The sequence below is a fragment of the Hylobates moloch genome, unplaced genomic scaffold (genome assembly GCF_009828535.3).
Source record: "Hylobates moloch isolate HMO894 unplaced genomic scaffold, HMol_V3 SCAFFOLD_11, whole genome shotgun sequence".
Lineage (NCBI taxonomy): Eukaryota > Metazoa > Chordata > Mammalia > Primates > Hylobatidae > Hylobates > Hylobates moloch.
In genome coordinates, this window is record NW_026652286.1 from 56,004,384 (window position 1) to 56,017,407 (window position 13,024).

The window sequence follows — 13,024 nt, forward strand, 5'->3', positions numbered from 1 at the left end:
CTCAGTTTCCTCATCTGTAAAATGAGTAAGTGAATATAACCTATATCATGTGAGTTAACACATGCAGAGATTTCAGAAAGGTGTCAGGCCTGTAGTGAGTGCTTCATACATGCGAGTTTTAATTATTCTTTTTCTTGTAACCATGTCCCATTCTCTCTCCATCTTTCTTTTTCTCTCATCTATATTTTACTCTGCTTTAGCTACACATTGTTTTAAAAAGTAAAAACAGAGTTTCTATAAAATAAGTTAATTGTCATTCTTCTTTTTTTTTTTTAAATTTGGTATTTAAATGCCTACTATTAGCCAGACACTGTACTAAGGGAAAAGAAGGAATATAAAGATGAATAGCCGGGAGCAGTGGTTCACGCCTGCAATCCCAGCACTTTGGGAGGCCCAGGCGGGTGGATCACAAGATCAGGAGATCGAGACCATCCTGGCTGACACGGTGAAACCTCGTCTCTACTAAAAATACAAAAAATTAGCTGGGTGTGGTGGTGGGCGCCTGTAGTCCCAGCTACTCGAGAGGCTGAGGAAGGAGAATGGCGTGAACCCGGGAGGCGGAGCTTGCAGTGAGCAGAGATTGCGCCACTGCACTCCAGCCTGGACGACAGAGCAAGACTTTGTCTCATAAATAAATAAATAAATAAATAAATATGAAAAAAACATGCTTTTCTGTGAAGGGTTTGTTAGTTTTTTAATTAGTCAATCATGCTTTCTATGTTTTCATGAAATGGATGAATTTGTATATTTATAGGTCAATATTTATGTCTATTGGTTTTACTGCCTGCATCCTTCCCTGAATCTATCTACTTCTCTCTACCTATTCTGCCACCACTCTTTATTTTTTATTTTACCTTTTTTACAGATAGGGTCTTGCTCTGTCCTGCAAGCTGGATTGCTGTGATGTGATCATAGCTCACTGCACCCTTGAACTGCTGGCCTGCCGCCACGCTTATCCAACTAGCACCATCTCTCACATAGATTCATGCCTTTCAACTCGTCCTACCCCAGCCTCTCCAGTGCTTTCTGGCCTACTCGCTATTCAGCAGCCAGAGCCATCTTTGTGAACAGCAAATCTGATCTTGCCAGCCTCAGGCCTAAAACCTTTCAAAGGTCCTTTCATTGTTTTTAGGAGAAATAACACAGTCCTGTGTGATCTGTCTCTGCTTGTCTCTTCTGCCTCCTCCAGTGTGTCTCCCACATTCCCTGGTTTGCTTTCAGTCCCTCCATTGCACCATCCTCTCTCCTTCAGATACACTTCAGATATCTTTCCCTCCTGAAATACTCTTCCTCACAACTCCTTTTTCTGCTATGCTTTGACAATATCTACTCACCCTTCAGATTAAAGAAAGTATTATTCCCGTGGAATGCCTTCTTGACCCTGTCCTCTAGGTCAGAGCTTTTGTTTGTCTTCGTTTGGTCTGGTTTAGTATTCTCTGAGTACATTCGAGTACCTAGACTTTAAGATTTTGGATCCAAGTTCTCTTCTTTTTCTTGAGCATTCACTTTGTATAATTCGTTAGTGTGATTTTACTTGGCTGACTGTAGGTGCATCAGGGAAGGAAGGAGCCGTGTCTATTTTGCTCACCATTGTATCTCTAGAGTGCAAGGCAGCATGTCACTCACTGGAATAATTTAATAAATATTAGCTGAATAAAGATTGAATGAATGAATGTCGTCCTGCCATTGCTTAATTTTACCAATGTGCCAGCAATTCTTCAGTAATAAAGTAAATTACTTTTAGCAATGGGAACATGATAAATGTGAGGAAGCTAAGAGGAAAATGAGAGATTATCTTGAAATAAAGTGCAATTTGGAATTTTTGTCTTTTAAAGACTTAGGTGATGAGTCTTTCAAGAATTCTATGTGAATTAGGAATCTAAAAAGCACATTAAAGATGTACACTTTCTATTTCTTGGGCTTGGGTTTCTACCCTAAAGCTGCCACTACTTGTGATTCTGACAGTTCAAGACATCTCCACTATTTCAGCTTTCTGCATCTTTAATGTCTTGAAATTGATTTTTTACATTACTTTCTTGTAGCCTCAAAAAAATCTATTTGCAAGTTTAGCAATTAGAATTTAATTTATTAAACTGATAAGATTTAGGTCACAATGGTTCTATAAACAAAAAGATCATGAACAGTAAGTCGTTAATCTTGAAACCCCCAAGAAACAATAAATGCTTCTACTTGAATTAAACTTAAAATCATCATTGAATGTTTCAAATCCCATGGTACACAGAGACAGCAAATTACACAGATACAGATCTTTCCCCTTCTTCTGAGTAGGTGAAAGATAATTTCTGTGTGTTTAAAATGTATGAGGAAAAAGGAAACGTTTAGAAATTACTTTATTGTAATAATTGTTATTTGATGGCATGTTTTAATTAGAAGACACAATAAACTAAACTTCATAGAACATCAGCTGGAAAGGGCCTTAAAACTAATCTCTCAAACCACCTTAATTAACAAACAATGGAATCCATGTTCAGAAAAGTGATATGACTTAGGTGTGCTCAATAAAGTTGCAGAGTGAGGGACAGGACAAGAAAAGTGCCTCATTACTCATTACTAAATTTGAGTACTGACAAATAGCTATTTAAAGAGATGTGAGGGTAAACTCTACTGGGCACCCAGAATATAGAGTGAAGTCAGAAAGTTTTAAAACTGTCTTGCTTTATAGTCCTCTTTGCATATCTCTGTGGAACATTCTTTTACAGTTCTCTAACACCCTGAAATTCCTTATCAAATTGAAGGATTATCTAGTGAAGATCTGTGTTCATTTTGTAATACTTGTAGAGTCAAGAGTAGTATTAGAACCCTTTATTTCCATGCATTTGATCTGGGTGTTGCTAATGATAGATGTGAATCTAAGAGGTCTCCTTGTTGTCAAAATGTCTCTAGCACAAGGATTTATTTGGCTATTTCCAGTATTAATGAGTGACTGATTGATATCACTAAATGTCAAGATACCCCTCAAATAATATAAAATCACAAGATGAAACTGTCAAAGATAAATATACTTTATTATGGAATGAAAGTTTTTATGGGGATGGGAACTGTAATCATACAATGAGAGGAGGCTATATCTATTATTAACCTATAATCAGCTTTGTAAATATTTTTAACCCCTTTGATATGAGTTAAAGATGTAGCATTCCCAGGATAGATAATGAGATGAAGAGAGTTTTCTAAGTTAAGAGTTAGGAAGTGATACCTGCTTTTGCCCTTATTATATTACTTGAGGTCAAAAACTGGCTTTTGGGCATGGGGAGAGGTATGCAGCATGATTAATTATTAAGGAATCTGGAAAGGACCTTTCATGAATGAATCTGCAGGCCGTTCAGGAATAATCTTTTTGGTCATAGTCTACGCTGCTATGGGTTAGATGGCGGTTGGGGAGGAAACAAAGGCAACTAGGAGAAGGCTATTAAAAGGATACAATAAGTGAAGAGACTTCCTGGGAAATGTCTAGTTGCTGGCAGAGGCATTTTTCTGTTAGTAGAATGTGTACATGTGTGGGAGAGAGTTTTGGAGAAAGAAATGTCTAAGCAATAAAAATCTAGAGTCATGTAAAGTTTTATTTAAGTTTCTTTCCTAATATTTCAGTAAAAATTAGAATATGATAACTAGATTAACTACAACATAATTAATGTAACATATTAGGTGAAATTTAATATTTGGCAATAAAGAGTATCACTAAAGATAAGCTTATTGGTAACAGATAAATGAATGGATAAGCAGCTGGCTGGCTGGCTGGATAAAGGGTGTGCACAAAGAAGGTAGGATGGAAAGAGAAAAATTGTAATATATTTGAACTATTTGTTGAAAAAAATAACTATTTCCAGACTTGTGGCTATTTTAAAATTAACAATAGTTGCCTACACTCACAATAATGCTGTCATGTATACATCACTCAGTTGTGATAGAGAAACAATAGCAATTAACAGCAGTAACATGCTAGAAATGAAAGTGATGCAGTATGCACGAGAAAGTGGTGAGGCTCCCTCAGAAATTTTTTGACCCCTTTACGTCCATTTGATTATAATAATCTCATTGCATTCCATTCCTTGGGCTGTTAAAGCCACTCCCCATCATGAGCTACTATAGTAAATTTTAAAAATCAAGGAAATTACTAACATCTCAGCTAGCCTCACCTTTAACAGCTATACCAATTTTAAAATATTAAACGGCTTTCCTATCTAGATGCTGAACTTTAGTTCCTCCATCTGTGAAATGAGTAAACTTAACAAGATGATCTTTAAGGATTCTTAAAACTTTTAATTTCTATTTCTTAGTGATTCTAGTTAAACTACATAGAATCTATCAAGTTAACTAGGTTGTGCATTCATTTCTCCTTGTGTATTAAGAATGCAAAGAAAAGATGTAATGTTAGTGACAAAACATTCAAGTATGAAACTTATGCTTCTATCTCACCTGAGTTGGAATTTGCACTAGAAAACTGGTCTTGTCCAGTCCAAGTCAGTACGGTACTTTCTGTTCTGAAAGCTTATCTTAAATGTTCTCTGATGATTCTGACGCAATTTCTGATCAAGATCCACAGCTGGACTTTAAAAATCTTTCCTGGGTATTTGCGATGCAGTTACATGAGTTGGGAAAATGTTTCAACATGCTGCAGCTGCTCATTCATATGCATAAGCCTACATAGATGTTGATTTAAAGAAAGAAATATGTCTTGCATTGTAAGTATGCTTCTTGGATGGCGTACGTACTTTCATTTCTGAGAACCTTCAGGTACAGAAGGTGTCTATATTTTTCAGGGGATAAATTGCATATTCATGTCAAGCTTTCATTATATCTTTGACCCCATAGAGAAATGCACCGTGGTGTCCAACTGTGGTTTAAGCTCTGTGACAGTGGTTACCCCAAATAACATCAAAGTTTCACTTATTGCTGAAAAGAAGAAATAGTTTTCCTTCTGAATTAGCCTCACAGTTTAAAAGGAGTGAAATAGATTATTTACATGAGTTTCTGCATTAAAGTGTGGTAAGTTATTCAAATTTTATAGTGAAGCCTTAATGACTTTCCCTTGCTTCATAGAGTCATCTGTGAGGATAGGAGTCAATGTTACTTCATCCCAACTCACCGCTTCTAAACTCACTTGCTGAAGAGGTCATAACTAAAGGCAATGAAGCCCGAATAGGTTCATTGTCTCACTAGTTGAGGAGTTCTAGCAAGACTTAGGAATTTGCTTGATATTGGTATTTAGATGGGCGGGGTAGACAAAGTAGAGCTGAATGGCACATGAACTTCTTAGATCTCCTGCAGTTTGACCTATCCCTACTAAAACCACTGAGCCATGACCAATCATTGGGTGACACATGCCAGAAATCAAATCTAGTGATGCAGCCTCATGTGACTTTGCCCAGTTCTCCAGGTAGAGGGAGTCCAACCCAACAGTGACAAGTGACAATTTTTGCAGGGTCTCCAAGTATGTTAGCGCAATGCCTCACAAACTCTAATGTGCATACAAGTTCTCTGGGGAATCTTGATAAAATGCAGATTCTGATTCAGTAGGGTTGGGTTGAGACCTGAGAACTTACAATTCTAAGAAGGGTCTCATTTAATATCTATGCTTTTGGTCTGTAGACAACATTTAGTAGAACAAAACTCTAGAATAATTCATTTCTTCCTTCAGATGTCTGCATAGCTTACTCCCTCATTTCTTTTAGATCTTTGTTCAAATATCACATTATTAGCATGGCTTTCCTTGCCTGTTATATATTTCTCTGTCACTATCATCTTTCTCCTGCTTCTTCTTTCTTTATACTACTCATCACCATCTGACACATTTTACATTTATTTGAGAGGGGCTTTTTTGGTTCACTGCTTTGTTATTTCCTTATAACATGGACTGAGGCATAATAAGTATCCAGAAAAAAATACCTATTGATTGAATGAATGTATAAATGAATAAATGAACCATGTAGTCACTCTGCCACAATTCCATAAACAAGACTACACTTACGAGTCTCCAGGCAATTATCAACTCTGCTCTTTGGGCTTTTCTTTTAACTCAAGTACCTTATTAAAGAATAAAGGGTGAATGAAATCAGGTCCCTTCACTATTTACCAAAGTTCCTGATCACTGGTAAGGACTGTACGATCCGTGACTTCTTTTCTACCTGCAGGCCATTCTGAAATCCTTGCAGTCTCTCCAACAATGTGAGAGACTGAGAAGTCATATTCAAGGCAAAAGAATTTGTGGTTCTCACAGGGACCACTTGGCTCTTAACTCCATTTTGAGCTTTATCCAATACTAGCTACTGCCTACCTAGTTCTCCAAGTGGATGTCTGTGGCTTATTATTTCAAACCTAATCACTTATCTCACAATAAATGTAGATATTATTAGAAAGAAGGCAGCAAATACAGATCAGATTTGCCATGATCTGACTTGGGGAAACGCTGTGTTATCTTTTTTGAAAAATGTATAATTAGGTTGTAATCAATTCCCTTTTTATTCATCAATGGTGTCAAAGTTGAGTTTCAGAACTTGCAAAAAAATGTTAGTACTTTAATCATCTTGTCTTTGTGCTATATTTCAAAACAACAGCTGTAGATTTTCTGCAATGCAGGGGAAATGGAGTTTATCTACTAGGGTTACTAAAGGTTTTATAACTGAAAACCAAAAGGCACCATCTAAAAACTGTCAACATCGAATGTCCAAACCAGGGATTCAATTACCATCTCTGCATCTAATATAAAAACCCTATGCCATTCCTTCAATATTTACTCAGCAAATATTTCTTAAGCACCTACTATTAATATATGTCAACACACTGAAAACATTATATTGCATTTAAATTAAAAGCAGACCCAACTCATTCAATAACTCATTAATAAACCGTAGTCAAATTCATATTGAATGGATTAACACGAGATATAAAATGAGTGATAGAAGGGTCTATCACAGCTTCCAGTGCTGTCTAGGAGCTCACTCAAGTGGAGAGGTGTGCAAACTGTGATAATGAGCACACCAGGTGTTTACATACAGTTTTGGGGAACTCAGATAAAGAATCAATTAATGCTGACTAAGCAGATTAAAAATGGCTTTGTAGTGGAATTGACATCTGAGAGCTGTCAAGATGAGTAGGAATCCTGCAGGTGGAAAGGGAGAAAGGCAATTCTGGGTAGAGGATTCCACAGAGCAAAGGCATAGTTCAGGAACAAGTGTAACAGCAGAGAGTAGTCCTGTGTAGCAGGCAGACAATGAGAAAGGCTGATACTGTGGGTGGTGGAGGGGTGAGTGGGGAATGGAGCACAGAAATTGGCTGGCAATATATTGTGAAGGACAAGGAGTTAGTGCACAGGCATCTTGGTGTCATATCTCTTTGAAAGATAATTCTGAAATCAAAGGGGAAGGTGTCTGGGAAGGGTAAGGAAAGGGAAGGGGTACCTGTGGGTGCACATCTGTGTAAGGCATTATATTTCCTTGTGTGAAGTGGCATTACAGTAACTTCACTAACTGGATATAGGTAATTAAAGGTTTTACAATAATTAACTTTGCATAGTGCTTAAACGGAATTATTATTGAAGTACAACATATGTAATCCTCTTGAAAGAAAGAAAAACAACAACTTCATTATTTTCCTCTTCTTATGAAAGTAATACATGTTAACTTCACAGTAAGTGCATGATAAAATTGAATTTTAAAAGATGGCAAAAATGAATCACAATCACACCACCGGAGAAAAACATCGTATATGACTCTTCAAATTGGTGTCAATTCTACTACCATGAACCAGACATTGAATAAGACTGAGGATGGATAGAGCAATGTGGACAACTGGAGACAAGCTCATTTTAAGCAGAAGTGAGTATAATTGTGATCTCGCTTTGTGAAGTGAAACTTGCCAAAGAAGACATTTATTGCTACATTATGATAATTACACATTTTATAAATTATTTATAATTATCACAAAAATATGCTAAGCACTACGAGGAACACAGTTGGAAATAGTGTTATATTTTGCAATACACATTTTTTTAGCAATTCCTTTATGTCTTTGAAGCAAAAATGAAAAGCGCAAGTAGTGAAAATGAAGAATCCCTTCAACCTTTAATTGCCTTCAAGTGAAAACTCAAGAACTGAGGAATGGTAGGCTTTTATCCACTAGTTCATCAACTCTTTAAGAAATACCAAGTAGGACACCAGAGATAGAGCTATCAGTGAACAAAATATAGGTATGGTGTCCGCGTGCATGGAACTCAGAATTTTGTAGTTTAGCAAGATATTCTTTCTCCCTCCACTCCTGAATAGAAATTTCACCCATTTTTCAAGGTCTGGCTCCATTTCCACATTTCCATGGTGCCCTCTTGCACTGTCCTGACTCCTTCAGGCTTATCCTTTCTCTGACATTCCATAATTCTTAGAAATACTGCTGCTAGGATCATTCAATTTGATCATATGTTACCAGGAACTATACTCTGTTAAATGTATAAAAATCTCTTTTCCTCAACTAGATTAAAAAAATCCTTGAAGACAAAGACTGTGCTTATTACTTAAGGTTAGGGGCAGATTTTTCTGAGCGTCTGATAATACTGAGAAATACATTTAGGAACTTTTTGATAAAGCATTTGATTATGACTGAAAAATGTATTTACTGAAAGCCTAATTCTTGACAATACTAAAAGATATGCCAATAAAATCATCTCTCAGCACTGTCTTAAGGGTTGAACGACTCACAATATGGGTGCAGATAAAGGGGTCTTGGTGAGAATTTCCTAATGGAATCTCATGAGGCACTCTTCATTTCATTTGTTATTTTAAAGGTAAATTATTCATTATTTCCTAAAACTGTTGTACAATTTAAATGTCTCTAAACAACAATTCATCAATTTTTCATTGAAAACTGCAGTTAAATTAAGGCGTAAAGTTTGGATAGGAGAGGAAAGAAATCTGATTGCTTGATGTTGCCATTACCACATTTCCATCTAATTTAAAGCTGCAACAAATTAGTATACAGTTAGGCTATTAAAACAGAGAAGTCATTCTGTGAATCCAATCTGTACTTTGGCATTTTGTAAAAAGCTTGTTGTTATTTGCAGGTTTCTTTACAAGCACTTTAAAAATCAATTTGTATATTTATAGGACATGCTTTGAACAAGCATCTTGATAAACTACAGCATAGTAACCAAATTAAACATATTGCTTAAAGGAAACCAAGATGTAAGGAAGCTCCAGTAGAAAGATGAAGATTTACATTGATAGAACAGGGACATGTTTGTCCTTTTTTGTAAACTTTAAAGCTTGATGATCACTGTCGAGAGCTTCTAATTGTTTATCTGTGATTCTAACCATCTTATTGTCTGCAGAATTGTTTGAGATGGATTTTTCAGAAACAGGAAAATGGAGACATTTATGCTGCAATGTCAGGTGATGGTGAAGGGCATACAGTTTGAGAATGAAAAAAACAGCTATTAAGAAAATGGAAGATTCCGATGAAAAAGTTCTTACTCTATATGAAGTAGAACTTGTTAATCAAATGATGCCAGCATATATCTTTTAATTTTCAGCTTTATAATGGATACTTTTTTTTTTTGAGATGGAGTCTTGCTCTGTCGCCCAGGCCAGAGTGCAGTGCCACGGTCTCGGCTCACTGCAAGCTCCACCTCCTGGGTTCATGCCATTCTCCTGCCTCAGCCTCCCCAGTAGCTAGGACTACAGGTGCCAGCCACCACACCCAGCTAATTTTTTGTATTTTTCTCAGAGACAGGGTTTCACCGTGTTAGACAGGATGGTCTCGATCTCCTGACCTTGTGATCCGCCCGTCTCAGCCTCCCAAAGTGCTGGGATTACAGGCGTAAGCCACCGCACCTGGCCTATAATGGATACTTTTTAAAGCATTTGTCCCTACTGAAATACAAGTCTACTAATATTTAACAAATAGAAAGACTACTCAAAACTATCTGAGAAGAGAATGTTTCCTTGGTGTTGTCATCATCCATCTGCGACCATCACAAATCTCTTCTTCCCCACTCTCTGGCTATATCTGGCCTAGTCCACATAGGAAAAACATTAATTAAAAATTTTGAATAAATTAATTTCAAATTCTAATTCTAAAGCCAGGCACAACTGAAAGTAACATGTCAAAACATGCATGGAAGAAAATATTTTCTTTATTCATGGGCAGACCATGTGATTGGCCACCATTAATGGTAAGATCTAAGCTGTCACAGGCAAGACACAAACCTCAGTCTTCCAAACAACAATAGACCCATTGATGCTAACAAATCATCACTTGAAAAGAAGCTCCTAATACTCATATGCACAGAGGCTCTTCCTTGATGACATCTTATACTCTCATGTTCAGCTGTTTAATACTCCTCTTTGCTAGCCATATGGATCAAAAGCAATGCACTTCATTTCTTGAAGACAGTAGCCATATTCCTCTTCTTTTTTTAATAACAAGATCTGACCCATAATTGTGTGCTTACATTAAGTATGTTTCATTTCCAAAGGAGCAACCTATATATGAATTTTCTAAGAAATCAACCATGCAATAAGTAACATCCCAGTTGTTTCATTCAGCCTCGTTTTAAACACAGAAACAGACGTTTAAATAAACCGAAAAGCAGGGCATGGATAATCCAATTTAGGATATCTCATCAAGTTTAAGTTGGCTAATCCAATTTATTTGATCTCATGGTTTACAGTGATTTATTTCAAACAAGGGATATTGTAGGAGTAAAGGCAAAAAAAAAAAAAAAAAAATCAATCAAGGACCTCCAAAAGCCATGTTAGTGTTAATGAGAATTAAGTTAATGTCATGAGGAGAGAATATGGTCTTCTGGTCTATTTCTGTAGATGAAATCTCTCCCTTTTGCTTCTTAAGTCTTAACTGTTTTTACTGTATCCATTGGTGACTGAAAGTGTATACCACATAAGAATATAATGAAATAAAGTTGATGCTGGTTGCTATTTATTTGAATTCATATTTTCATAGGCCTTTCTAACTGCCTGATATTTTCCTGGAAGATTAGAGGTAACAAAGCCACGGTTCACATTCTTTGGACGTGAACCATCAATTTTCACTATAGGTAGGTTTACAAAACACCAATGATGGTGACTCTAGTTAATATGAATTATTAGTAATGAGGGTACAGATCCACACAGAGACATATCAGAACATTATTAGTTCGAGTTCTGACTGACCTTCAGGTTGATATTGTGCTATAATCGTCACTGTCTGTCCAGCCCCCTTTAGTGCAGCAGCTGCCTGTTCGTGGGATGCACCACGGAGGTCAATGCCATTCACCTGAAAGAGAGGAAGCCAGAGAATCTTGGTATTTCATCAGGCATATTATCCTGATAGAAGAAAAAAGTTTCCCCAAAACCAGGCTGTCTAACATTATATCACATGCCTCAGAAACACCCTCATATCCTTCTCAGGTGTTTGTGGACTTTCATGGTCTTAATCACTTTTAGTTAGGAGAGACATTAAATTTCATCTTGTGGTGTTTGTGCCATGGTCTGACTGGGTTGGAAACATTTTTATCTATCCATGTTCTAGTGTATGCATTTCATACACCTCTGTGAGCTTCCTAGATTTCTAGGGTAAATAGGGATAAATATGAGCCTTCAAAATTAGAGGGAAAACAGGATGATAAAGAGAGACATATGTAGTGTAAATAGACAAATATATACTGAAAGATGAAAACATTCAGATGAGATTCTGGGGACATGGTATAAAATGGGGCCAGCTGGTTGCCAAATCCCTCTCTTTGGTCAATTGCCTAGCCTTGTCATCCTGATCCTGGTTAGACAGCCCTAAGCCTTGTTTTAAAATATACTTGACAGTCCTATTTCTCATACACAATTCTAGAATGAATTCTGACAAAATGAAATAAAGAGTGCCCGGAGTTTATTTAGCTATTGTTAACTCCCATTTTGGGTCCCATACTGAAAGAGAAACGGAATGTCTTAAAAGCTCCAAACTCTGCCAGGGTGAAAAACATTCTTAAGTCAAATTTAGTAAGAAGCAAATGCTAAAATTTTTCTTGAATCAATTCAGTCTAAGTCAATACAATGTAATTAATAAGTGCTCTCCAATGACAGAGTTCTCTGTCTGCCCCTGAAGAGGGACAATGAGTGGAGCACAAAGGCAGACAGGATTAACCCCCCAAGAAGTTTTTCTGATGAACACACAGTAAGTATGGTTTTCCAACATATACAAAACTAGCTTTTTGCAGATGATAGCAGAATTCTGCTTCTTTTATTCATGGGGCAGGTTGATATGGGCTATGAAAGAATACAAGAACTGATTAGCTTATATACATTCAAAATATATAATCGTATTTTGCTTTTCATCAGTCCTATTTGACAATGACATTCGGTGGTAGATGGGGGTTACCACTTTGTTTCCTCATCAGGCCTGGGACATCCATACGCTTACATTCCACATCGTGATCCTCTCATCATAACTTTGTTAATGTCCCTGGCTTTCTAGTGTGGTGAACTCCTTACAGAAAGCATTGATTACATGGTAACACTGGGGAGTCCACTGAGCTAGGCCTGATCTGGCTGTGCCGCTCTCCTGCTGACTTACTGTCATACTACCTCTCTGAGCCTCAATTTTCTCCTCCCTTGGAGGGAAGGGACTGTTAGGCTATATGAGTCTAAAGCCCCCTTAAACTATAAAATTCCAGATCTATTCCTTGGTAGATACAGTCATTTCGGAGACTGTCTAGGCTATCCATGAGTCAGAAGTATGACTCTGCCGGCCAGAAGAGACAGGAAAGGTAATTAGATCCAGACTACTGCCTACAGGAGGCTGAATTGCACAAACTTCACATGCCAAATAATTTATTCTCTTGTCAAACAGTTAAGGTTAACTTTTTATAAAAGAATAATACGTGATCAGGGCAAATAAATTCTGTTTCAGAAACGTCTAAAAGGAAGCAGTAAAAGTCCCCTCACCTTCTCCATTTCCAGTGGTAACCACTTTTGTGTATACTTTTTTCTTTTATGAACATCTAATTTTTTTTAATCAAAACTCTAGT

General features: G+C 36.9%; 1 protein-coding gene across 17 annotated transcripts in view; it reads right to left on the reverse strand.

Annotated features, from left to right (window-relative positions):
* DLG2 (discs large MAGUK scaffold protein 2) overlaps window positions 1-13,024 on the reverse strand; it is a 2,210,459-nt gene that overhangs the window by 344,664 nt on the left and 1,852,771 nt on the right. For all 17 annotated transcript variants that reach the window (XM_032167965.2, XM_032167963.2, XM_032167975.2 and 14 more), the window contains one exon: window positions 11,178-11,280. In XM_032167965.2, the coding sequence (XP_032023856.1) occupies window positions 11,178-11,280 (103 nt within the window). The remainder of the gene's footprint in view (window positions 1-11,177; window positions 11,281-13,024) is intronic.